Below are 27,623 nucleotides of genomic sequence, written 5' to 3'. Positions count from 1 at the left end.
GGGAGAAGTTTGTAATAGCCTATGCGGGGATGTTTGTCCTTGCTGTGGTGTATAATAATGAATGCCTTAATCATAATCAAAGGAAAATCACCTTGACTGTTTTGGGACAGATAAGATAGTGAAGCCTAAACACAACAGGAAGAGCTGGTTTTGAAGTTAATGACAGGAATTGGAAGGAATGGAGTATACAGGAAGCAACATACTAGTGAAAATTGTTAAATTAAGCTCTAGTTTAAACCTCTTGCTTTTTCAGAAGTATAGTGGGGAGTATACTTCTCCGTAAGAGATATTAAGCAAGTATCTCTTCCTTCTTTTTTGCTACTGAGTCAAGTATCATCCTGAAAATGGAAAACTGCAAGGCATACCTCAGTTTTAGGTTTTCTGAGTTCATTCATAGTCTCTTGTGTGTTTTGGGGACTTTTCCACTTAGTGGATGAACGAGTGAAATAGAGCAACTAGTTGCTCTTATTGTGAATTCAGGATTCTCCAAGGGAAGGGGTTCCTATTTTAAAAATTAGATCGATTTAACACAAAACCCCCCAAACAAAATCCCAACTCCGATCCAAACTACTTTACAACATCCCATCCAAGATCTTGTCCTAAATGTTTTGGGTTATTTTTTGGGGTTTTTGTTGTTTTTTTTTGGGGGGGGGGTTGTTTGTTTGTTTGTTTGTTTTTCAGTGGATCTCCCTCAGTTTCTGCTTGCGTTTTTGTACATAATCACTGAGAATTGTTTTCTTCCTCAAGGTCATTTCGTTTTTGGCTGCAGTGTTGCACAAAAAGGGAACACGTGAGGATATTGAAAATAATATGCCAGATTTTTTACTGAGGACAATGAAAAAAGAACCCAAGTGTAACCCCAAGAAGGTACAGCTTTTAGTGATACAAGCTTAAGGATTTTGGTAAAAGGCAATACTTGGAGTTGTTGTGTTTTGGTTTTTTTTTTTCATTTTTTTTGCTTGCTTTCGGAGTTTATGCATACTTATTTTTAAAATTCAGCTAATTTGGCAGAATAAGGGCTCATGGTCTTCATAGTAGTGCTAGGGAAACCTTCAGTTTTCCAGACTGTCATAGTGCATTGTTTAACTGTTACTGTTGAATCTGGTAAAACTGTTGATCAGCACTAACACAAAACGTTTGGAAATACCTGTATGACATCTGTGGCTAGAGTAATTTGAAAAGCCCCTGTCAGTGAATAGAAAACTACAGTTTTGTGGGATTGTGTTTCTCAAGTAAAAAAAGCATATGCACATGTATTAACAGGATATGTAAATAATTAAGGTGAACGTATATATTTGGAAAATTTATTTGTTAATATTCTTGTGACTGCACATGTTTTCTTGAATGACTGTCATAATTTCTGGAGTTAGACTGATGATCCAAGGACCTGTATTTGATTAGAGCTAGTAAAGATACATTTAAAAGCTCTGTGTGAATGAGAGAAATCTGAAGATTGTTTTAATTTTACCCAGCATATGACTTAAGGAATTTCTGGTTTTGAGTACTGTTTTTATCATATTGAAAAAATTGGAATATTTGGCAGTGCTGTTCATATGACTATGGCTCTCTGAGGAATGGATACGGGTTTCTCAGGACATACAGGCAAAGAGGAAAAAGTGAAGGGGTAGCACTTGACATAAAAGAAGAAAAACAACCAAACAAATAAAAACAAACAAGGAACACTCCTGACTGGTAATAAGAGAAAGAGTTTCACTTTGAGGCCATTAAGTACTGAAGGAGGTTACAGAGAGAGGTTGTAGACCACTCCCATCCCTGCGGGGATTTGAAGACCTGAACTGAGGGCGCACTTAATACTTGTTCTTAATTCAGTGTTACCGCTGCTTTGACCAGAATGTTAAGACTAGAAACTTCTTGAGAGCCCTTCCCACCTCACTGATTTTATTATTCCACGATATTAAATCAGTTGTATGATCTGTCTTACATTTTTAAAGCCTTTTCATGTCTTTCTGTTTTGAAGTCATATGATGACTTGTGGATTGGAGGAAGCTGCTTACCCTCTTCATCCTTGTATTTTCTCCATCTGTAAAACATTTTATAACATATAGATGCTATAGCAAAGCAAAGTGGTAGTGTATGTCTTATTGCAGTTTTTAGAGTGTAGTTTGAGTAATTAACACTACTTTGTGGGGTTTGTTTAGTGTTACAGTACATTTGTATTATTGACATACAGTACTTCTGTATTATTCACAAACTGTGAGTAAACTGATTACTTTTGAATTTGTAGTGATTCTTCAGGTATTTTCTGTATATGCTTTAAAGTGACAGAATTAGACATGTTGTTCAAAGTGTTGAAATCAGTAAAATAGATATCATGCTTTTGCTTTCTGTTATTGAGGAAGAAGTGCTAAGTTGCAGTTTTTCCAGTAATACTGTAACATCTTTATTTTCAGACTTTCCTCATAGTGGCCCCTCTTTCAGTGCTTTACAACTGGAAGGATGAGTTAGACGCATGGGGGTACTTTAAGGTCTGTGTCTTACATGGCAGTAAAAAAGATGATGACTTCAGTCGCATCAAGCAAGGGAAATGTGAAGTTGCCCTTACAACGTATGAGGTGCTTCGCCTGTATTTGGATGAATTTAACAGGTAATGATTTTAATGTATTTTTCTACACACAGAATTTTAACTATATTGTTTTGCATTATTCTTTGCAAGTACTTATTCTTTCTGTGTGATATATATACTGTTAAATTCAATGACTCACTGTGCTGAAGAGGAAAATCTCATTTAACTGTCTTTGCAGGGTTTACCCTGTTATCTTTATTATGGGATGCTCAGGAAAACTAACTAATTGAATAGTTTTCTTAAAGGTAGTCTACACCATTCATGAAGTGTCTCTAAAAGGCATAGGAATTGCTTGTCTGAAAACAGGTGGTTGCTAAAAGATATGCAGAAGATATTTTCTGTCTTTTAGTATAAGGTAAAAATCTGGAATTTTTAGCAAATGTTCAAAATGTGCATTTTCCTTGTTACTGCATTTTTCACCAGCTTCAGGAAATCCTTGAGTCTGAAACTTGAGATAAAAGATGTATATTTGTGTGTGTATGGTTTTAAATACCTGATGGACTTAGTAGAATCAAGGTCTTTCTGACAGTGGATGTATTAGATATGCTACTTTATTTCTTCATGGCTGTCAGGATTTTCAAACTAGGAGTTTTGCCTTTCCTTTGGCTATGTTCAGGAAATAGGTATATATGCAGAACAGATCTGACCAACAGCTTCCAAATACGTTGCTGCAGCATACAGATTTACCCATACTCTGTTTCTACAGAGCATGTGGCTGGATGAGCGTATGACCTTGATGCTGGGAGAGGTTATGTGTCTTGCTTAACTAGAATGATGGATTGGTCTCAACTGGTCTTAAGTAATTAACTATTGTGGAGAAGAATACATGGGATCAGTTATGCGTGTACATCCACATAGTGAGAGGTTAAGTTGAAGGAGCTAATATATAATAGTTTGTTGGACCCTCTTCAGAAACTCCCAATTTTTAGCAGATCTTAGCACATAAGGAACTTAGATATGAAAGAATGTATTTAACAGGCATCACAAATGCCACAAGTTTGGCTTTCAGATTAGTGAACTAAATGCAGCCCATTCAGGAGAGGGGTTTCTTCCTAAGCATGTCTGTTTCAGCTTTTTGGAGTCTGAAATATTATTGAAGTGGATATGATTTTGTCGTGAAATATGCATTCATATATATATAAAGCAGTCTCATACAGTTAACAAATCTCTTCCTACGTACTTGATAAATTAGTATCACAGGATACATACAGGTCATTCTACCTCTGAGTTTTATGCTTGAAATCAGCTGCAAAATACCTTTCAGTTCTTGCTTCTAGATACGTTTTTCCTAGTTGCAAAATCACAAAATATTTAAACTCCTCTGCCATATTGATATCATACACATAATGAAGAAGTTGAGTGATGTAGAGCACCATGCAGATTGAAGTGCTTTCAGTCTACTTCTAGTTACACTGGATAGTTTTCATTGGGAAAATGAAGCATACCTGCATTAAGCATCTTTCAGTAGTTTATCTTCAGAGATTTAATTTTTCTAACTCTTACTTATGAGCGAAATTAGTGCTGGTGAGATATGCTGGATTGATTGCTCCAGATACTGAAAACTGCTTTCTTCAGAGAAAGCATTTGATACATTTAGCATTAGTTCATTTATTTGGCTATGTAGTTTAGCCATTATACTCAACTATGGCAGTTGAATTTATTAAACAAACAGACTATAGAGAAACTGAGTAGTGTAATGCAATCAAAAAGCAATAGTGTGTGGCTTGTGTGGCTGACTTCATGTGGAATGATGGGATAAGCAATTTCAGTTAACACAGTATTTTTTGTTGATCTGCAGCGTAGAATGGTCTGCTGTAATAGTGGATGAAGCACATAGAATCAAGAATCCAAAGGCTCAAATAGCTCAAACCATGAAGTCATTAAAATGCAGCGTTCGCATTGGTCTTACTGGAACCATTCTTCAGAACAATATGAAGGAACTTTGGTGTGTTATGGACTGGTAAATAAAGTTTTATTTATTTTTTTATTTTTTTTATGGGCAAACATCTCTGTATGTTAACCATGTGGTGGGGCTGGGAAGGAGATGGATGATATGGACCCATCTGTGTCAGAAAACCCAACAAGTTGTAATCCTCCCCCCAAAAAAACAGTGTTTTGTCAGTATGTAAGTATGTTTTTCCACTGCGTCTGCAGAGGTAAGCTCCTGATATGAGTTTTTCTGTTATTTAGTACATTTGGAGCATCTCAGATCTGGCTTCTTTGGGGAATATAGGAAGCAGTTAAAATGCTACCCATCCCCCTCCTGCCCTCCATGTTTACCTTCCTTTTCCAAGGACAGACTTTTCCGTCCTTCTGACCTCCACAGGGTAGATGGAGAATCATTACAGAAGTTTGAACACTGTTGTGCATTTGCTCTGTCCAATATGTGCAGGTCATTCTGACTTATTTAGAAGATGAAAGTAACGATATCTTACTGTTTTGCAAAACACACAAGTGCACATAATTGCAAAGCAGTAGTTTTCTCCAGGAAAATGGAGCGGGAGGGGTGAAACGAGCCCTAGATAGAAATTGAAACGTAGGAGACTTTCTGGAGATCCTCTACAGAGGAGGAACAGAGCAAACATACTTTAAATATAGGGATATATGTAGTGAATTGAAATATGGAGAAGAAAATATTTTGACAGTAAGCTTAGTGTTGCATCCAGTCCATTAAGACTATGCTGATATTGTTAATAAATTTTTCCAATATGTAAAGCTGCCAGTGATTACCAAACCCTTTTTGCTGTTGGGTATCCTAAGATTTTATTTAGTAAATTTTAATATCTGCATAATGTGATTCTAAGAAAAACAGTAAAAAATGAGAACATGACTGCTTAGTTTCCAGTTCAGGCTCCAGAACAGTAATGGTCTGATAGTTTAGAGGTTTTGTATACTTGTGACTTCTGTTAGTCTGATGAGCTTTTGTTTTTCTGGAGATAACAACTCTTTTCTTAAGGGGAATCTCTTAATGTTTAAGGGTCACAGAAGGCAGATAAAAAAAAATGGCATATCTGGAAGTAGTATATGTTTTTATCTATATACACAATTTTTATTTATTTTTCTAAGATCTCTTGCTGTTGTGCAGAAAAAATTCATGTATGCTTTTAATTAATGGAAAAAGGGAGACTGCCTTAGAGTAAAGAAAATGCTGTTATTCCTTTGCGCACATGCCACCCTCCACACCCTTTTGGTTTTTTTTATAGGGCTGTACCAGGACTTTTGGGTAGCAGAGTACACTTCAAGAAGAAGTTTTCTGATCCAGTGGAGCATGGCCAGAGGCACACTGCAAGTAAAAGAGAGCTAGCAACAGGTCGTAAGGCCATGGTGGAGCTAGCAAGAAAAATGTCTGGCTGGTTTCTGAGAAGAAGCAAAGCACTTATCAGTGATCAGTTGCCAAAAAAGGAGGACAGAGTAAGAGTGCCTGCAGTTTTGAAATACAGTATTAATGAATATATATCTTCTTTTTTGTTTTTGTTGTGTTTTCTCTCTTTCATCATGCCTGTAGTAGTTTATGTTTCTGTCTTGGACTTACAAATTTAAGAATAATCCAGAGCCTTGGAAAAAATGCACATGCAGTAGTGTGCTTTGTTCACATAATTACAATGATTGCTTGTTGAAATGGAGTTAATCAAGCATGAAAATGCTCAGCTAGACTTCTGACTAGTGATTTATACATCTATTTTATGTGCACTTTTGCACTTATCTGTGCAAAGCCAGTACAGTGTATCTAAATCTCTCAATTCTATGTAGGACTTCAGAATTTGCAGCTTAACACCTTGTGCGTTGAACTATATGTTTTTAGGTTTTTATTTTTAATTCCCTCAGTTCTGATCACTAAATAAAAGAAAACCCTAAATCCTGATTGTTGATAGGTCTGGGATCCTGTTCATTGTAATCATTATACGAAGTTATAATACTTTATGACTATAGCTGAGAATTCTGATAAATTCTTATTGCACATACTTGTGCTTTCCTTCTAAATAGACAAATACATTAGTTTGCAGCTGTTTGTTTTTTTTTTCAAAATTTGGTATTTATTCTTCATCCTTAGTGTATAATAATGTCATCTAAGCTGTCTTTGGAAGGAAAGATTAACACAAACATCAGTCAGTTGCTTTTTCTAAATCTAGCAGGTTTTATTCTTTTTATTCTCTTGTTAATGTGAGTATATGTTCAAGTTACTGCTTTATTATTATAGCTCAGCATGGTGCTGCTGCTGTGTGGGTAGCCTAGGTTAAGGAATGATCTTAGGATTTCTGTCTCCTGCTGCTAAGGCTAAAGATGTCATGGAGATGCCACCCATGGTCTCTAAGAAGAGGGATAAGAGTTTTGGCCATAGCACTGTATAGATCCTTGCCTTCTCATTCCTTATTCTCTTTGCCCTGCCTGTGGTAGTGCCCTACAGCAGCTAGTGCCTAAAAAGAGGAAAGAAAGGGAAAATTAAGCAACTGGCAAAGCAGAGGGAAGTCCACAATTACAGTTACGTGTTTATTTCTCTTACTTTTTCCACCTCTACAAGAACCATATCGAAAGGTTTATAGAAACCTAGCAGCAGGTTCTTGTAGCTTGAAATTGATACTCTCTAGAATTCTGGGAGGTGATAAAAGAAGTATGCATACATTTTTGGCTACAATTTAATGCTGTTACGATGTCAAGATCCACATTTTTTAATTTGGCGGCAGAATAATTTTCTGTAACTACTTGAGCAAATATAATCTTGTTTGCTACTTTGTCTCCTATGGTGTATTTTTTTTGATTCAGTACTCTTTTGCTTTTCATTACATGCTGCATGAAATTGTGTTTTGGGGGTTTCTCTTTGGCAGATGGTGTACTGTTCTCTCACTGAATTCCAGAAAGCAGTGTACCAGGCTGTGCTAGAGACAGAGGATGTGAGCTTAGTATTACGAGCAGGAGAGCCCTGCAGCTGCAACAGTGGTCGTAAAAGAAAGAACTGTTGTTACAAAGTAAGGACTTGAACTGTTTGGATTTTAGAATGTAATCTTTCTGATTTTCTCCAGAGACTCGGTGCCGATGAAATGCTGATTGAAATGATTGCATGCTCATAAGCCATCTGTTTGGGAAGGCCTGACTGGAAACAGGGGTGGCTGCATCAGGAGCATCATGGTGTTAGGCACTTTGGGATCACAGCAGAGCTGTTTTGCATGCCCCAAGCAGGTGTTTATGCAGTAAATTCTGGATCTTTGCCTTAAGTCCACCTGTGATATAGTTGATGTTGGCGTGGGTATTGCATTGGCATGTTCAGGATGTGTCGGGCATACTGCTCCCATGTGCCTCAGGCAGTCTGTGCAGAAACTGCAAACCAGAGGCATTCTGGACCTAGCAGTTTGCTGGGCTTTGCATAACAACTGCAGTTGGATTGTCTTTCTGTGCCAATAAACATGTGCTTTGCTTTGCATCATTTAAAGGAGAACTCTGACAGTAACCATAGAGCGCAAGCAGAACTTTGTTCAGTAGTAGCAGCTTTGCAGATTTCTTCTGTCTTCCGTGGACTTCATTAGCATTCAACAAGTCCAGCTTTGGGTTTGTTTTGCCCATGTCACTCGGATTAAACACATCTTAAGCATTTAGAAGCATATGTCTTGTACTTGCATCTCCCTGTTCTCCTTCTGGCCTGTTTTGATCCTCATGTTGTGGGTGTCTTTGTTGTTTTTTGTTTGGCCTTTTTTTTTTTTTTTTTCCAAATGATGTAGCTTATTCAGTCTTCACATTATTCTTTTAAAACAGTCTTCCAACCAGCCTGTTTAATATTTCATGGTTATAAGCATTAGTTCTTTGCAGACTTTTGTTTCTCATGATGTCTTGTAGAAAAATTAAAATGTTATTGAACTTGATTCACAAAGGGCAGTAAGCACGCCTGCGGATACTTAAGTGCTCTTAAAGACTGTCTTATTCCAAAGTTAACCATGAAATTTAGTAACTTGAAAGGAAAACAAATATTGGTTGAATCAGGCAACCATAACCAGAAAAATAGCTGATGTTGCTGCTGCATTGTAGAATATTTTGTTTGTTACTTGAGATGTTTATAAAACTTTAAACACTTTTGCTGTAAAGTTAGCAGTCATTACGTAAGAATTCATACAAACACTTCTGGTTTGGTTTACTTTTGCATCAGTTGTAAAGTTTGTCTTTTTTTTTTTTTTTGTCTATTGAGGAATTCTTGGTTATTTTAGTAATTTCTGTAGATACTGTGCTATCTGAAGTGTTTATTGAACTATGAACATAGGTGTGGGGTTTTTCTTTTTGAGAAGATGTTTTCTGTTAATAGTATCACAAAGCTGAGTGGAAAAAAAAAGCCATTTAATTTTTGTTAGAAATACAGTATACATCTATTTGGGGTCAATTATAGTACTACTTACAATCGCTAATGCATTAAACCTTGTAAAGCTAGCAGCTATTATAGATGAATTTTTATTTTCAGGAGTATTTGTTTGCATAACCATTCTTTTCTGTTTTTTTTATGGGGAGTAGGAAAACGCTTATGGTGAAACAATTAAGTCGCTGCGCTTCAGTTACCTGACAATTCTACAGAAGGTTGCAAATCATGCTGCACTGCTGCAGACAGACAACACTAGCAAGCAGCAGGTTAGTCTCAGAAGTATGTAAAGGATGGTCTAATGGAAAAAAGGATGAAAGCTTTTGAATGAAATTGCTGCTGGCCTCCTTTTTAAGTTTTATCTAACTGACATTAAAATATATTGCCAAATTCCTTTTCCGTTTAGTAATTTAGAATGCAGCCCTTGTAATGTTGTGTAACAGCTCTCTGTATATCATTTAATTGATGCATATTTTAAAATAAGGGTTATAGACACTGAAGAGCTTTAAAGGGGAGAGTAATTTGTAGTCATTTATAATATTGGCATTTCTGCTCCATTTATGACAAGTGCCTAGTAAAAGGAATATATTTGTGCAAATAAATAAATAATAGCAAATAGAATGTGTTGTTTTTTTTCCTGTGGTACTTCATATTTAGTGAGAGATCAGTATCAGTTTATCTTGTTACTGGGGCAGCTAACCTACAAGACCCACAGTTTTTAAAAACAATTGTATGCGAGCCTTAAAATCCAAGAATGAGCAGAGGGATCAAGGGATGTTGCCACTTCACCTCAGAAGCCACAGAGGAATGGAAATGGAAAATCCTAGCTAATTCTGGCAAGTTTGTTCCATTAAAGCAGTTTTGCTTTTTAGGGAGTGTTGTTAGCATTCATAGTCTTATATGCAGTATACACCCAAATGTTTCCCGTATTGGTTTTGTTTTGGTTTGTTTCATTGGTTGGTTGTTTTTGTTTGGTTTTTTTTTGTACTGTGGATGTAGTTTTTGTTGTAGTAACATTTGAGAGTTTAAATAGCCACAGGAATAACAGTATAGGAGTACATAATTATTAACCTCTCAAATTTACTGAAGAAACTGGTATTTTGTAGTATTTCTTACTTTTAGGATTAAAGTCTGTCACATGTGCTGTTCTTAGGTGAGTCACAAGACCTTTTCTGTTCTTCTGGAAAGGTAGACTTAGAGTGTGTGGTCAAGATCTGAGCTACCCAAATTCTAGTAGTGGCTTTTCAGCCACTGCTGAACCCAGGACAACAATTTAAATGCATTCCCCATATTTTTATTTTTATTTTTGTCATATTGGTGGAACAGTATGTAATTCATGTGTTGGTGTATGCAGGAGGGTCAGGAGAAATAAACACTGATACATACCTGTAAGGTAACGGAAACCTCAGATCATCAGGGTTCTTGAGGCTGATGATTCTGGCCAGTCCTATTGCTGTCTCTCTCCAGGAGAAGAAATTTTGGACATCTCTTACTGTAGTAACTAGAATCTGTGGTTTCAGATTAAGGTCCTTTTTAAATGAAGCAAACTGAAACAGACAGGAGGTGTTTTATCCAGCACTCTTGCAGAGACCTGAATAAAAACACTAGAGTCATTCTGCTTGAGTTACTTCAGCAGGGCACTTGTTTCAGCCTGTTTGACTCCTTGTATGGCTTATTGGTTTCCCAGTGTAGTTCTGTAATTTTTAGTGCTTACTCAAACTTTCTGCTTTTTTTCCAGGAAGCACATATCAAACGGGTGTGCAGCCAAGTATTTTCCAGTTTTCCAGATTTTGTGCAGTTAAGCAAAGATGCAGCCTTTGAAACCATTTCAGATCCAAAGTACAGTGGAAAAATGAAGGTAAACATGTTCTTTAGAGGAAAATGAAGTGTTGGTAATAGTAATAGGTCTGCTAGTATAGTAGATGCTTATAAGAAAATGTGCACCTAATGGTTGTTGGTTTTTAATAATTCTGTTTGTGAATAATATGTCGTGCTACCGTGACAACAGGTAGCTCTTGTCGTGGATCAGGGTGTCTGTGGGCAGACTCGAAGGAGTGATCTGAGATAATCTAAGATGTAACCTTCACATATTCAGTGATGGGCACAGAAATTACCCTTATACTCAAGGGGTTGGGGTCATATTATGACAGAGTTCCATGAAACCATTGGTGCAGTGGCAATCAGAAATACTTGGGAAATGGAGCAAAACAAAATCATTATGGGCTTAATGATTTCTGCACACCTTCAGTATTGTGGGTAGTTCCAGTGCCTTCTCTCAAAAAGCATCTGTTAGACCTTGAAAAGGTTCAGAGAAGGGTTCAGGAAAGAGCCACAAAGGTGATCAGTACAGTGGAACAGAAACAACCAAATATAATGTGGCTCTTCAGCCTGGAAAAAATGTCTTAGAATGAATTTGAAAAGGACCTGCACTTTCGTGAGTAGCATGGAACTGGCAAAGATGTACTGAGTGTTTATTTTGTCTTCTAACCCTTCAGACATCAAATGAAGCTAGTAATAGCCACATTAAAGATGAACAAAATGTGTTAAGTCTAAACCTGTAAAGCTCCTTACCTGAAAAATGGTGACTTTTTCTGGTTTCAGAGGGGAACAAGATGAATAACTGGAAATGACGTTTAATATAGCTAATTAGAAAGAAAACCATACTAGGTTTAGGAGCGTTCCTGGCCTGAGAGTAATTGGAGGTGAGAAGCTATGCAGGATTGAGTGTGCTATATTTTTGTTCTCTATAAATCTTCATATTACAGTTGCTAGTTGGGACTCTCAGGGAAGCAGTGGCAGGGCCACGTTTTTGTAGCAGGAGTAGTGGTTATCACTTTATTGATTTGTTATTATGTGAGCAACATCTTTCTTTTCTGTTACTACATCCATGTGAGAGGCCTGCATATTAGCTTGGTTATAAACACTTAGTCATCTCATGGAAGGCAACTTTATTGTTAAATTACCAGCAAATATTTAATACATACCTGTAAAAACGAAGTCTGTGATCTTCAGTAGTGCTTATGAGGCTCTTTTTTTATTGGTTAAAAATAATTTTCCTTGCTCTAGAAATTTGTCTCTTAAGGCTCTTGCCTCCTTCACTCCAACACTGCCTGACAACATTTTGGTTGTCTGTTTTGACGGAGTAGCAAACAGCACAGGCAAGCAGAAATGACTGAGTTAAGACAGAGGTCCCACCATCATCTGCCTGTTGAGAGGAATCTGTTCCACACCATGGCTTAGGTCTGAGTTGCTTTTGGGACAGCACAGACTGCAGGGACTTCTTGGGGGTGCAGCTGGCTGTGGCTGTGTGGGTTGGGTGTAACCTTGGCTGGTAGCAGTAAGGTTTTTCCTATGCTTGTGTGTGGTGATCTTGGGTGGTAAGGAAGAAGATTCTGCTATTGCAGTGCCAGAGTATGAGCATAACTGTGGTGGCAAAAGAGCAGAGGCTGTTACCTTATTTTTACCTAGCATATTATCATTATTTCAGTAGAAATATGTATGTGTTTCGGAGCACCTTGCAAATTATAGTAACTTCTGCCGCTAAACATAACCTTAACCCAGGCAGGTGTGGCTCTGAAGCCTAAAAACACTGTAGGCTAACTTGGGCATCTGTATACAGACAAGGTGTTCTTAAATGTGGTAGGTACCACTTCATCACAGACGAGTCACAGTGTATAATAATGAAGAGATACACATTTAAATTCATGTGGTCTCTTAAAAAGAGCACTCTACTTTTGTTTGAGTCTGATCAAGTGTGTCTTTTTCAGATTTAACTTTCAGGAGTTGATGCACAAACATAGGTTTTATTTCTTTTTTGGTGCAAACCCATCATTTTTCGTTCTTAGTCAGAGCTGTTCTTCAAAATACCTGAAATCTCAAAGGGCATGACATTGATCCATTTTATTTAAACAAAACAGGTGGATTTGTTTGTGTGTATTCTTACAGAAAATTCATTATTTGTGTACTTTAATAGCAACAGTACAGTAGCCACATTCCTTCTACTTTCAAAAAATGTCACTGGTAAATTGACATTCAAATGTAGCTAAATTGAAATGCAAATATAAGTCATTTAGCTCTTTTAAATTACCTGATACAGACTTACCCCAATAAAATAAATTCTGGATTATATCTTTTTGTACAAACCAGGCAAATTCTCTCATTTTACCTTGTTTTCACTTGTAACTGTGTGGCTAACACATACAAAAAGGCTTGTAAGTGATGTATAATTAATATTTTATAGTCTAGATACCATCCAGAATTGTAAGATTAATATAAACAGTCATCATTATTTGGTTGAGGAAGATTTGTTAGGCTTTTAATGAAATCAGTGTTGATTAACAGTTATGTTTATTACTGAATAAATACAATTTTTTAAATATTTATTGCCCAGTGGGAGAAGGCTGCAGGCCTGGTACAGAAAATTCCACTTTCCCCTTTGTGTATTGCTTCTGCATGGTACTCTGGAGCTGCCATTGCCAGATGTGGACATGCTTCCTTTGAAAATAACAGTATCACTGTTATATACAAGGCTCTGGATTATTTGCTTCCCCACCAGCAGAACCTTGTGTGTGGGCGGATTATTGGCATTTCAAGGTCCGTGCAGACGCTGGGAAGCTGGATCCTACTGTAAACAGAGCAACAGGCAAGAGCGGGAATGAGGAGGGGCATACATCTCACTGATTATTTTAAGAAGTCAAGTTCCAGTTCTGAGCTCAGATGTAGTACAGAAAGTTTAAACAGGCCTTCATGTTTTCAGGGTACTGTGTGCATTTGTGAAATGCAAGGATTCATAAGTTGAGCTAGCACATGAGATAAGGAACGTTTTTTGCAGTCGATGCACTGACACAAATAGCTTTTGAATTTACCTGTTAGTGGTATTATTGCCTTTTTGCAGCAGGAGTTCCAAATACATCACTGAAGAAATGTACGCTTGGCATTTTTATTGTGTTAGCAGAGTTTTTTTGTTATGACTCTGGCTTTGCAAACAATTAATTATGGTGTAGCATATTTAAATGCTGAAAACACAAGTAAGTGTGTGTGAGATGACCTGTAGGTAAAGTCTCTGGTTCATTTACAGGTCCTTCAGCAGCTTTTAAATCACTTCCGAAGGAACAAGGATAAAGTTCTTCTTTTCTCCTTTTCCACAAAGGTGAGCTCCATATGATTTTTATCAGTTAACTACAGTAGCAAGTTCTGAAGTGTAAAGCCTGGAGGTGACAGCTATCAACTACATTCTCTTTGTGCTGTGGGTAATAATGATGAGGACAGTGCAACGTACTCCAGAACCACGTTGAAAACCTCATGTTCATGATAAAAATGGTGATAGCAAAACAAACGAAAAACTGCTGCCTTACTTAAGAGCTTTTCAAAACTGTTGTATTACTTCAGGTGTAGATAGCTCATACTGAGTTCAGCTAGTGTGTCTTGTGTTATAGCAGTGTCACAGTGAAGTACAACTGAAGGATACCACAACCTTTGTGTTGCCGCTTAAAATAGGTAAATTTTTCTGATCTGTTGGCTTTTGAGCATCAGCAGCCATGAAACTTCATCAGTTGGTTTGAACTTAAAACTGTTTAACTAGAGCAAGAGGTGTATGCACGTTTTGCTTTTAGGAGACCTTCTTGAGTTTCTTGCTAAGGAGTAATGTGTTTCCTGAAATGGTGCAAGCTAAAATACATATTTTCTTAAATATGTGTGATGATAGCACTAAAAAGTATTAAAAAATAATAGCATCAGTGACAGTTCTTAGTCTTTGATATTTAATTTTTTTTTCAAGAAAGACTGCAAGTTCAGTATTTGGATGCAGTAGCAAAGTGTTTGTTCACATGTCTTTCTCTTTCACTTCATTCCTCTGAACTCTGACTGTGCATACCAGTGTTCTGCTTTTCCTGGTGCTCATCTACTGTATTTCAAGCCATTGTAATTTGCCGAGATGGTAGAAAACTGTTTAAGTTGCCTTCCAGTTTATTGGAAGAAACTGATTCAGCATACCTTAGGGGTGGGACAGAAAGTCATGGTTGGAGGATTGAGTGAGACCACAGCAGACCAATACTGATCACCTTGAGTGCTGTAGAATCGCAGCTAAAGAGAGTCAGTGTTGATATAAAAATTATGAAGATTTGCTCTCACTTTCAATTCTTGATCTCTTAAAAATAGAATATGTCCTATTGTTTCAGAAGCATGTCCTCTGTAATTAAGTTAATTAAGAAGATAATAGTAAGCACTTCATCCTTCTTTTTTTTTTTTTCTCTTTCTTTTTTTCCCACCCAGTTGCTAGATGTGCTGGAACAATACTGTATGGCATCTGGGCTAGATTACCGAAGACTTGATGGAAATACAAAATCAGAAGATAGAATGAGAATTGTAAGAGAGTTCAACAGTATTCAAGAAATTAACATATGTCTTGTATCAACAATGTAAGAAAATTTAACTTGAAATTTGTTTCATTCTGCCTTCCTAATGTTTAGTAAATAAGTCTGTATTTTGCTTGATGACCTTGTGAAGTATTACTTTTCTGAGAAAGTGAATTGTTCTCATCTGTTAGTTGACATAGACTCACTGCTGTGCTCTAAAGCTTCCTATAATATTTGGAGGCTTCCTCCCTTCCCTTCTTCTCTGCTTAATGGATTTCTAAGATCTGAAGCAAGTGAGTCTTCTGAATCCTAGTTTCAAATGGTTTTACTGATTTGTTTGTGTTCTCAATCAAATCTGGAACCTGGCCATCAACTTCTGTAAGACCTTTATGAGTTCTTGTTCCTTGTGTCTGAAGACTGTAGGGAGTAACTGCATCGATAGCATTAGGAAAGACCACATAGTTGGTGCTTTTGTCAGTCTAGTTTAGATATATAATCATAACCTTTTCAGTTCTCATCCACTAATTTACATGGGACTAAAAATGAAGGTGAGGTAAAGAGAGAAGGACTTTCTCCTCTTCGTTATGAGAGCTTGTGAATAGAGAGACCGGTGAGCTTTTTATACCTGCTGGTGGTACCTGAGATGAGTCTTGATTCACTGAATAAATGGAAGGAACAACGATGGAATCACAGTCACTATAACCAATGTTTACTAAGCAAAACATAAGGGGTGATACTTTGTGTAGTTTATCACAGATAACACAAAGTGATCTTTTTTCCTGCTTGATAGGCAGTAATGGAAGCAGCTTTAATATTTCCTTTGGAAATTTAATAATCATTTGGAAATCGGTGATTTATCCCAGTGCTACTCTACAAAAGATTAATTTTCCCTCTTACTCACATTTCAGGCAATAGGACTTTACAGTATTGTCCTGGTTTCAGCTGTAACAGTTTAATTTTTTCTCTTCCTCCGGTAGTAGCTGGCACTGTGCTGTGTTTTGGTTTCAGTTTGAGAATAGTCCTGATAACACACGTATGTTTTAGTTGCTGCTCAGTAGCTCTTAACCTGATAAAGGTCTTTTCAGTCTCTCATGCTCTGCCAATAAGGAGGGGCACAATTAGCTGGGAGGAAGCAGAAACAGGACACCAGACCCGAAATAGCCAAAGGGGTATTCCATACCACAGCACATATAAACTGGGGGGACTCACCCGAAAGGCCAGCTCATGGCTCGAGTTGGGCTGGGTATCGGTTGGCAGGTGGTGAGCAATTGTATTGTGCATCACTTGTGTTTATTGCTTTTTTTTTGCCCCTTTCCCTTTTTAGTTTTATATTCTCTCCCCTTGTTGTTTTCCTTATCATTATTATTGTTAGTAGTAGTAGCAGTAGTAGTTGTAGCATTTGTATTTGTATTAAGTTACCGGACTGTTCTTATCTCAACCCGTGGGGTTTACGTTCTTTAGATTCTCCTCCCCATCCCACCCGGGGAAGCAGGAGGTGAGTAAGCAGCTGTGTGGTGCTGAGTTACCAGCTGGTCTTAAACCACAACAAGTATGTTCTTTATTTCTCAACACATAGTAAATTAACAGAATTGGGTCATACGCTTCTGTCTGGTTTTGGCCAACTGTTCCGTGTAGTCAACCTGTATGTGTTCTGAAAGTCGTATTGCTTGGAGAACCAAATGTTGATTTTTGCTGAAAATACACAGTCTTTTGGCTGTAGAATGCAATCTGCAAAGGGTGAATTCCCTGCGCAGTGATCTTGAGTCTGCCATTATATTCCACTGGCATAGTCAACATACGACTTTAAATCAGGAAGCACCAATCTGTAAATTCCGCTTACAGAGCAGAGAGTGGTGGTGACTTCGCTGTTAAATTTACAGTGTTCCTAGTTTCTATTCTTTTTTTTTTTTACCACTAAAGCACTGTTTCTGCCTTCAGTTGGCTAGGTACAGCCCACAGGCATTTGGAAAACCTCATTTTAGTTGCTTGGGGAGTTTTCTGGGAAATGGAGCCTTAAGTGAAAAAAAGAACTCACGAACAAAAAATCCCGCATGTCCATATAGTAAGACCTCAAGTCTTGCAGTTATTGGTAGTATTAAACATAGTCATAGGTAGCCATAGTACCTTTATTGATAGCTATGACTAATGTAGCTATATGGATAAATATATTTTATGGGTGTTGAGAGAAAATATGATTGATTTCTACAGAGCTTGTCAATTCTATCAAACCATTAAGTATAGACCATGAGTTGAGAGCAGCTATGAACTGAGGAGAAGGACTTGGGAGTGTTGGTTGATGAGAAGCTCAGCATGAGCTCCTCAAGTGTGCACTTGCAGCCTAGAAAGCTAACTGTATGCTGGGCTGCATCAAAAGGAGTGTGACCCAGAAGGTCGAGGGAGGTGATTTTCCCACTCTGCTCTCATGGGACCCCACTTGGAGTCTTGCATTCACTTCTGGGGCCCCCATAACAAGAAGAATGTGAACTTGTTGAAGCAAGTGCAGAGGAGGGCTATGAAGATAACCTGGGGGATGGAGCTCCTCTCCTGTTGAGACAGGCTGGGAGAGCTGGGTTTTTTCATTCTGGAGAAGTCTAAGGGAGACATTAGAGCACTCTTCGGGTAACTACAAGGTGCCTACAGGAAATCTGCAGAGTGACATTTTACAAGGGCCTGTAGTGACAGTTGAGGAGAAATGGCTTTAAAATGGCAGGGTAGATTTAGAATATATATTAGGGAGAAGTTCTTCACTGTGCAAGTGGTGAGGCACTGGCAGAGGCTTCCCAGAGAATTTGTGGCTGCCCCATCCTGGCAGTGTTCAAGGCCACATCGGCCAGGACTTTGAGCTGCCTGGTCTGGTGGGAGGTGTCCTTGCCCATGGCATGGAGGTTGGAACTGGATGATCTTTAAGGTCCCTTCCAACCCAGTCCATTCTATGATTAAAGACAGACCCTTGGTTAAAATTACAAAGTGTTTCACTGGGTTTTCCATGATAGCCTTTCTCTAGAACAATGAGGTATTAAGCTGTCAGTGATGGGTTATAAAACCAAGCCATTTATTTAACACAGTGTGCAGTTTTAAGTAAGATGATCTTTTCAAAGCTGTTGTTTGTAACAGAGCTGTTATAGGACCTTTCATGTAGGGGTCTTCATTTGAGTCATACTACAGTAATTTGCATGGACCATCTTGCCGTAGTGACTAAGAGCTAGTTAAAATGGAAGATACTATTTAGTGTGCACAAACTAATTACTGTATTCATTGTCTCCATGAAGGATATAGCAGCCATTTTTTTTTCCATTTTGGAGTATCTGAATTTTTGTGACATACCTAAAAATAACGAAAGACAAAATCTTTAAAAAGCTAAGTAGCCTATTCAGTTAATTTTTATAGGCAGTCTGATTTACTTGTGCTAAGGCTTTGCACTGAGGTATAATTCATACTGCAGTTCCAAATATTGCAATTTTTTTATTAAAAAGCATTGGAGAAACATGTTGACTTATATTTCACTTTGACTGCAGGGCTGGTTTGGTAAGATGAGAGACTGAATTCTGTCTTCACTAAAAAAGAAATACACCAAAATCCAACATACAGTAAGGTATTCTGAAAAGTACAAAGATTTTTATTCAGCATTTCAAACTTTGAGAATGCTTATCCACCGGAAACCTCCGTTAATATTGGCAGGTTCCCACTTCCTCTCTTTTTCCAGATTTAACTAACCCAACACCACACCACACCTGGAAGGAAGAGGCCGCAACTGTATTTATGTTGACAGGAATTCCATGTAGACCAAAAACTGGTGGCGTTCCATAAGCTTTTAGTTTCTGTCTCCATTCATTCTTATACCTGAAAATTTTAACTTTCCCTGTGCAAAATACAATCTTCCAAAACTAGGTGCTTGATAAATTAAATGGGATTGACATTTTCAATTTTGCAGTACTTCACTCAGAAAAAAACACCCTTAAAAATTAGTGCTGCCTATGTCAATATGAAGAATTATTTTAATAGTTAAATTAATAATAGTATTTAGTACATGCTTGTGTAGTATCTTGTCTCTTCCTGTAGGAGTGTTGGTTGAACCAGTTGAAAAGAATTGTTATTTGCCTGATTTGTTGCTGAATGAAAAGTGGTGTTTTCCTTACTTTTATTTCTCCAAAATAAAACATTCAGCTATGCATATGCCAAGGTCCAAGTAACTGACCATTGTTAATTCTTAAAGATATGACATACCCTAGACTATGACCGTTTTAGTAGAAACTGCATAGCATTACTGTGAAACTATGTACTGGGATTAGAGGAAGCAAAGTTTAATGCAGACTCTTATTTAAGCTATAGTTTTCCTTCTTCTGTAATGTTAACTGGCCTGAAAGTGGTTATGAATTTCAGTAAAATCGTTGGTGGAGTAGACCTGTGTAGGGCTTAGTGGGTATGAAGTAACAGTCAGGGCTTCTACTGTAGTAAAGTGATAGCAGTTGGTTATCACAGCTAGTCATACAGTTTGTAATCTACTTCTTAAGAGAGAAGACTGCATTCTACAGCAGTGGTTATTTGAGTACTTAGTGGTTATTAACACAATAGTAACACAAAGCTATACCCCACTATTTTCAGTATCTCTATTGTGGTCTTTTTTATGTAGGGGAAAGGTACGTCAATGTGAAATTAATACATGGGGTGGGGTGGGGGAGAGGGAATTCTGTTTTTCTTACTGTCAAATAGTCCTATTTTTTCTTTTTTATATTTTTAGGGCTGGTGGACTGGGTCTTAATTTTGTTGGTGCCAATGTTGTTATACTGTTTGATCCTACATGGAACCCAGCAAACGATCTTCAAGCTATTGACAGGTATATTTTCAATATACAGAACTCAATCCAAGTTGTATTCTTCTTTAGCTTTGTTCAACTAGAATTTTCCTCGGGGAAGAAATTTTTCATATAGCCTTGCTTGTCCATGAGATAGTAAGAGATGTCTAGCTAAGTTGTTTTTTTTTTAGTGTTGATATTTTAAACCCTGAAATTTATTTCTTATTTTACATTTTATTTTTGTGGCACTGTTATGTAGGGTCATAAAAAACCCCAAACAAACAAACCAAAACACAACACCAACACCACACCTTCCCCCCCGCCCCACCAGAAAAAAAACAAAACCAAACCAAAACCCAAGCAGACAACAAACCGTAGCTCCTGTAACTTTTCATGATCTCTAGAATGTGTGTGTCTGTGTAGCTGGATGGCATTTCTCCTGTTTGTCAAGACAAAATGCATTGTAGTTGACCCTCATTCAAGTGATGTTTTGAATTCCAGAATCCTTGAAAAAAAATTTATTCTCTTTTCTGCTTCACACTTGTGGAGATTAGTGTCTCTTCAGCACTCGCTCCCATCTCTGATATTATGCCATTGGAGTGTTTCCAGGAATCTGGATTTTTCTTTTAGGGCTTTTTGACCGTAAGATGCTTGCCTAGGAATTCAGGGTAGACTTTTGAATATCTGAGGTAAAAAATACTGGAAGCCTTGTAAATTCAGTAGATACATGTGTATTTTCATGAGCAGAAATAAACTTGTTTCTGTTGTCCCTTCCAGTTACGGAATTCCATTTTAAGAGTCTTTCTGGCTTCTAAGAGAAATACCAGTTTCAGCAATGTGTGTTGTTGAAAGGGTCTGCTTTTAAAGAATCTTTGTAAGATCACATTTCTATAAATTGGATCAGCCTCTGTTGAATTTTTGGAATATAATCTATTAGAAGTCTCAGAATTTACCATTTAGATAGAACATTGCCTGTTTATTAGCTGTTTTGTGATGTTGTGACTTGCAAAGTAATCTATAAAGTTAAGAAAGAACAGACTGCCCCAAGTAATCCTGTGATCTAACTCCTATATAATGCAAATAAGAGAATACCTTATGCAAGAGCAGATGGAACACGGGATGGGGTGGTGAAAAAACACAACTGAGAAAACATATTGGAAGATGTGTTTTCAAGAGAGGTGGGAGACAGGCCTTGTGATACAAACTTAGGAGAAAGACTTTTCAACTGGATAAACCTTGGAAGAAATATTGAAAACTAAGGGTAAAGGGAATTAAATACTGAGGAAAATTTGGAAAAGTAAAAAACCCAACCAAACAAAAAATCCAAATAAACCCAACAAAAACTAGCAAAAAACACAACCAACTCATAAATGCTTTAGAGTACTAGAGTTTTATTGGAATTTTTATTTACTTATTTATTTTACTACTCGTAGGAGTGCTTTCTCTTTTTAACAGATAAAAATGTTTTTTAATATGTTGTTTTCCCTGCAGAGCTTACAGGATTGGCCAATACAAACCTGTTAAAGTGTTCAGATTGATATCCTTGGGAACTGTGGAGGAGATGATGTACTTGCGACAAGTTTATAAACAGGTAAAGTTCAGAAACTATTGAAATTGGGATATCTTTGAAGCAGTTTGTGACTGAAAGCAAAGTTAGCCTATAGCAAAATTGTAGTTTACCTCAGTTTCATGATATATGCTATTACCTTAACTGATTAAGCAAAGACACAACTTTAAGTAATTGTTAAAGAATAAAACAATTTTATTTGTATTTGAGTTTTTCTGTAACTTTGGACAGATTAATTATACAATATACATTTATCAAGTTATACCGAAAACTTCAAGACTTGTAAAATATATCCTTGAGAGTTGTAGTTAGACTCTGCATCAGTCTGATTTGGTTGGAATCTGATTTTGTCCAACCCTCCAATGAAGGGTTGGAGAAAGACGAGCAAAAATCTTACTGGTGCTATGGAAGAAAAGCAAGAAGGCATTGCTGCTCTCCTGCCTTTAAAAACTTGCTTGTAAAAGAAAGGAAAACCGGCTTGTAGTTCTGCTATTACAGAGCTTGCCACAATACTGAACCTGGAACACTTGCTCTTTTAAAGTTTTGCTAGTTACATTGATAAGTTTAGACACCTAAGACTGGGAAAACCAGAAGTTTGAGGAGCACAGAATCTAGCAACTGTTTCCTAATGAGATCAGCATAATAACTTGGTTAATAGCTAGTCTTCAAAATGGTGACCTGTCACTAGTTGGGTCCCACAGGGCTCAGTGTTGGTCCCAAGACTGCTTAGTACCTTCATAAGTGATCTGGAAGATGGGATGAAGTGTACCCTTATTAACTTTGCTGATGGTACCAAACTGAGTCAGGAAATGGACACTTTGGAAGGAGGAGCTGGTCTGCAGGAGGACATGGACTGAAAGAGTGAGCAAACAAGAACCATATGAAGTTCAGCAAGGAAAAGTGGAAAGGCTTGCACCTGGCTAAACGCAGTCCAAGAGTGCAGCACAGGCTGGGATCTACCCAATTGTGGAACAGCTCTGGAAAGAGACTAGGGGTCCTGTTGGACAACAAGCTTAGTATGAGTGAACAGTGTACAGCTGCAGCAAAGAAAGCTGACAAGATGCCGGGTTCCATCAACAGGGACATTGCCAGCATAGATAAAGAAGTCATTATCCTACTCTTCTCCTTGCTTGTCATGTCACACCTGCAATACTGTGTTTGGTTTTGATTTGTGCCTTACAAAAATGGCATGGACAGACTGGAATGGGTCCAGAGAAGTGCTACGAGGATTATCAGAGGAGTGGGAAGCATGCTGTGTGAGGAAAGGCTGAGAGAGCTGGGCTTGTTCAGCCTTGAGAAAAGAAGGCTTAGGGGAGACTTTATCACCATGTTGCAGTGTTTAAAGGATGGCTACAAAGAAGATGGAGACCCCCTTTTTACAAGAAGCCATGCAGAAAAGACAAGGGGTAGTGGGTACCTGTTACTCCCAAGGCGATTCTAATTGGACACAAGGGGAGAATTTTTCACAATGAGAACAATCATCCATTTGAATAATCTCCCCAGGGAAGCAACATTGGATGCATTTATGATATGGCTGGTCAGGGTGCTGGGACATCTTGCTAGACCTTGCTTTTGCCAAGGTGTTCTTTGAGGTCCCTCGCAACTGGGTATTCTATGATTCTAGAGTAGTAATTTAGTTTTCAAACGCATCAGGAGCAGGAATTGCACTGCTCTATGGACGTTACTTTAGCAAGGTCTAAAGGAGTGTTCATTGCCGAAAAAAATAGTTGATTTATTCTTTATACCCACATTAATGGAAAAGCTTAGAGAGCATCCTGTTTCAAAGTTTCTGTCATGTAAAGTACGTAGGAGGATTCACTTCAACAGCAGATGTCAGTAGGTGAGATCTCAGGCTAACAAAATGAGCAATAGCAATTTACCACCAGCTCTATTCACTAAAATCCTGGAGGAGTGTCATGCTTCACAGAGGTCTTTGCAGTTGGTAATCCTGTAGATAAAGAAGACCTGGACATTGTCTGTTTAGCCTTCCAAAAGGCATCTATAAAACTTGTTGAAAGTCTCATGTGGTTGGTTTGTTTTTGTGGGGGCATTTTTGTCTTTTCTTGCCCCAAGTTGACTTGTGGTTTTCAAGTTGAATAGGAAGCAATAAACAGAATAAATCTTGAATTTTAATTTTTTTAGTCTACACTTGAATTGCATTGCCTGATATTGACGCAAACCCAGGAAATTTTCAGTCTGTTTTGAAGCAAATGCGTTTTTATGCTATTGAAAGTTCAGAAACCAAGAGTACTTGTGGGCACATGGCTTTTGGTGAACTATACAAATGTGCTCTCAGGGAGCTAAATGTTGTCATCTGTGCTTTTCAGAAATCAAGTTATGTGAAAACACTTTCTCATGTTTGTAATGTATTCTTACCAAGGGACCTATTTGACTTTAAAATTGCTAAATTCTTTTTTAATTTGTGGTGTTTGATTGTCTGATTTAGTCATTTGTGATTGAATAATCTGATGTAAATAAAATTGAAATCTAACGTAATAGAAACCCAGGTAAGTTATATATGTATCCTAAAGTATACTTTTGTAAATAATATGAGTAATTCAAGAAAGATGTAAACTATGCTTGGCTAAAGTTAAACTAGAATTTGACTGTACAGTTACTGGCCTGTATAATTCCAGGGATGTGCTGCCCAGGAAAATGCCGGTTCAGTGCTAGAACTAGGAGGAGAGCTGAAGAACTACCAACTACTTAGAGGCTGTCACAAAAAATATTACAAGTCTTGTATCCATAAAACCATGGTTTTGATGTTCAGTTTAAAATCAAATAGACCAGTTATCCGAGTATTGAAAATTTACGGTCAATGAAACCTGCCTGACTGCAAAAATGTTTTAGTTCTGCCTGACAAACCATTTACTCATTTTTCCTTTTTACCTAGCTTTTTAAGTCACTTCTGTTCAGTGTACTTAGCGTGCATGATAATTAAAATATTCAGAGATTATTTGGAGTAATCTTGTGGCCTTATTTAGTCCTTACCAAGTAAGCATACAATGCAAAGGACTGTGGAAAAGTTAGTAAAAATTCAGTACTGATGAAAGATGAGAAGTCAAGGTACAGAGAAGTGTCAGTAGTGTATACGGCAGATGTCTGATATCAGACAACAATGAAGTAAAAGACTTGAAATATTCTTATTTTTTTTTTATTCAGTAAAACCAAGCAGGTTCATATTGTAACACAATCTATTATACCGGCATCTGCCAGGAAAATCAAAACAAAATATCCTCCCTTAGGAATTTTTGGCTGCTCCAACTAAAGTTGTGTATATAATGTGGATGCTGGGAAATTCTGATGCATAGTTGGAGCAAACACTTCTGAAATCTTTTGTGTTGTTCTGTTTTAGCAACTTCACTGTGCGGTGGTTGGAAGTGAAAATGCCAAGCGGTATTTTGAGGCAGTGCAAGGATCAAAGGAACATCAAGGAGAGCTTTTTGGAATCCATAACCTTTTCAAACTTAGGACTCATGGGTCCTGTCTTACCAAAGACATCCTGGAGGTGTGAAGTCTTACCCTTTTAATTCTGTTTATTAGTTTTATATTTTTGCTTTCCTCATGAGTTATTTTGTTACAATTTTAAATGGAAACACTTTATGAAGCTGAATGGTAAAATTTAAAAAAGTACCTGTCTAGGAGTGCATTAAATGAAACAGGCATGCTAATTCCTGACTCTGATGTAGACCAGCTAAATTTCCTTAAATCAAACAAAAAAACTGGAAAAAGTTCTGATTATAGTTTTCTAAAGTTTGCCAATATTTTTCTTTTCCTAGTAAAAATGCCATAAGTTATTGTTATAATACTTTCACATGTAGTTAACACTGTGTACAGGTACCTTTTATTCATCAGTAGATCAGTGACCATATAAGCCAGAATTCTGATTATAGGAATACTTTTTTAAGATCACAGTAACCTTTATATAGTACATTTTGAGGTGTCAAAAGCTATCTAATAACATGTATTTTAGAATGCTGTATTTAAAAACGTTACAGGATAGAAGTAAATAACTGAGGCTTTATGCTTTAATTTCTTAGTTATTCTAAAAAAGAAGTCTTTTTGGTCCAATTTCACAGTGTATAGTGCAAACTGATTTTAAGTATATGCAGTATCCAGTATGTTTGTTGCAGCTAAATTGCATCTTGGAGTTTATTGCAGCTTTATTCTAGGTTTGTTTCCCTCTGTTGTGTTATTTTGCCTTTGCTAGGAGGAGGCTTGGGAAAGTAATACAGTAACACAAAGTTAGCATACCCAAGAGTAACCTTGGGGATATTAAGCTCAAAACTTCTCTAAATTAAATTAAAACATGGCATGTAATTTCAGCATTGAAGCAGGTATTCTGCTTTAGGAAAAAAGTTTAAAATTATTAAAATAGTATGTAAATCAAATGCTCCAAATTTATGCAGTATGTTGCTTTTACTGCAGGATACGCATTAGATCAAAGAGCAGTAAGTGTATTGCCAAAATGCAAGCCTGGTCTTTGCTGATTGTGTTTCTGGTGCTTAGACCTCTGTAAAAAGAAATTAAAACTGGGCCTGCCTTCGTTAACTTGAACAGATAAAAAATTTTATTGCAAACATTCTTAACTCTTCTAGAGGGAAGGACGGGTAGAAGCAGGAGTCATAACAGCAACTATGTGGCTAAAGGAAGAGACTTCTCCATGCAGCTCAGAAAAGGTGAGGACTATGAACCACAGCATGGTAGTCCCTCTGGTTCCTGACACTGTAGTGGCAATTATAGACAGTATGTAATTAGACTGATAATACTTTTACCTTAGATTGAATTTGCTGTCTTTTATTGCTTGCTTGCCCCTGGTTTCATGTATTGTAAAGTATTGGGTAATATCATGCTCTCATTCTGTATTTAAAGTGGAATATTCTGAATATCGCATAATATGATATTCTGTGACTTTTACAACACTTGGATATCATATCCTCAGTCTGAAGTTTTTACTAATATGCTGTTATTACAGAACAATATTGTTTACTGAAACAGAGTCATAGAATGGATTGTGTTGAAAGGGACCTTAGAATCATAGAATAGTTAGGGTTTGAAAGGACCTTAAGGTTATCTAGTTCCACCCCCTCTGTCATGGGCAGGAACACCTCACACTAAACCATGTCACCCAAGCCTCTGTCCAGCCTGGCCTTGAACACCGCCAGGGATGCAGAATTCACAGCTTGCTTGAGCAACCCATTCCAGTGCCTCAACACCCTAGCAGTAAAGAACTTCTTCCTTATGTACAACCCAAACTTCCTCTGTTTGAGTTTGAACCCATTGCCCTTTGTCCTATCACTACAGTCCCTAATAGAGTCCCTCCCCAGCATCCCTATAGTCCCCCTTCAGATACTGGAAGGCTGCTATGAGTTCTCCATGCAGCCTTCTCTTCTCCAGGCTGAACAGCCCCAACTTTCTCAGCCTGTCTTCATATGGGAGGTGCTCCAGTCCTCTGGTCATCTTCATGGCTCTCCTCTGGACTTGTTCCAACAGTTCCATGTCCTTTTTATGTTGAGGACACCAGAACTGTATGCAATACTCCAAGTGAGGTCTCACGAGAGCAGAGTAGAAGGGCAGGATCACCTCCTTCGACCTGCTGGTCACGCTCCTTTTGATGCAGGCCAGGATACAGTTGGCTTTCTGGGCTGCGAGCACACACTGAAGCTGGCTCATGTTCATTTTCTCATCAACCAACACCCCCAAGTACTTCTCTGCAGGGCTGCTCTGAATCTCTTCTCTGCCCAAACTGTAGCTGTGCTTGGGATTACTCCGACCCAGGTGTAGGACCTTGCACTTGTCATGGTCAAACTTCATAAGGCTGGCAACAGCCCACCACACAAGCGTGTCAGGGTCCCTCTGGATGGCATTCCTTCCCTCCAGTGTATCAGCCGAACCACACAGCTTGCTGAGGGCGCACTTAATCCCGCTGTCCATGTCAGCGACAAAGATGTTGATCAAGACCGGTCCCAAAACACCAGTCCCTGAGGGACGCC

The 27,623-nt window shown here is 37.8% G+C and overlaps 1 protein-coding gene across 12 annotated transcripts in view; it reads left to right on the top strand.

Moving 5' to 3' along the window:
- ERCC6L2 (ERCC excision repair 6 like 2) overlaps window positions 1-27,623 on the top strand; it is a 69,042-nt gene that overhangs the window by 4,962 nt on the left and 36,457 nt on the right. For 8 of the 12 annotated variants that reach the window (XR_008974555.1, XR_008974557.1, XR_008974556.1 and 5 more), the window contains exons 3-15: window positions 748-867; window positions 2,412-2,605; window positions 4,383-4,544; window positions 5,788-5,995; window positions 7,408-7,548; window positions 9,074-9,187; window positions 10,657-10,776; window positions 13,996-14,067; window positions 15,189-15,334; window positions 20,010-20,105; window positions 21,555-21,654; window positions 24,986-25,138; window positions 26,229-26,309. Coding sequence is in view for 9 of the 12 variants with exons in the window: in XM_057426435.1 (XP_057282418.1) it covers window positions 748-867; window positions 2,412-2,605; window positions 4,383-4,544; window positions 5,788-5,995; window positions 7,408-7,548; window positions 9,074-9,187; window positions 10,657-10,776; window positions 13,996-14,067; window positions 15,189-15,334; window positions 20,010-20,105; window positions 21,555-21,654; window positions 24,986-25,138; window positions 26,229-26,309 (1,707 nt within the window). In the remaining 3 variants the exon portion in view is untranslated. Of the gene's footprint in view, window positions 1-747; window positions 903-2,411; window positions 2,606-4,382; window positions 4,545-5,787; window positions 5,996-7,407; window positions 7,549-9,073; window positions 9,188-10,656; window positions 10,777-13,995; window positions 14,068-15,188; window positions 15,335-20,009; window positions 20,106-21,554; window positions 21,655-24,985; window positions 25,145-26,228; window positions 26,310-27,623 lie in introns of those variants that run through there. The other 4 variants (XM_057426440.1, XM_057426438.1, XM_057426441.1 and 1 more) reach the window with 4 other exon arrangements.

The sequence above is a fragment of the Pezoporus wallicus genome, unplaced genomic scaffold (genome assembly GCF_028554395.1).
Source record: "Pezoporus wallicus isolate ANWC-B61680 ecotype Strahan unplaced genomic scaffold, APGP_CSIRO_Pwel_v1 contig_7162, whole genome shotgun sequence".
Classification (NCBI taxonomy): Eukaryota; Metazoa; Chordata; class Aves; order Psittaciformes; family Psittacidae; genus Pezoporus; species Pezoporus wallicus.
The sequence above is the reverse complement of the archived record's forward strand: the minus strand, read 5'-3'. Positions and strand labels throughout refer to the sequence as shown.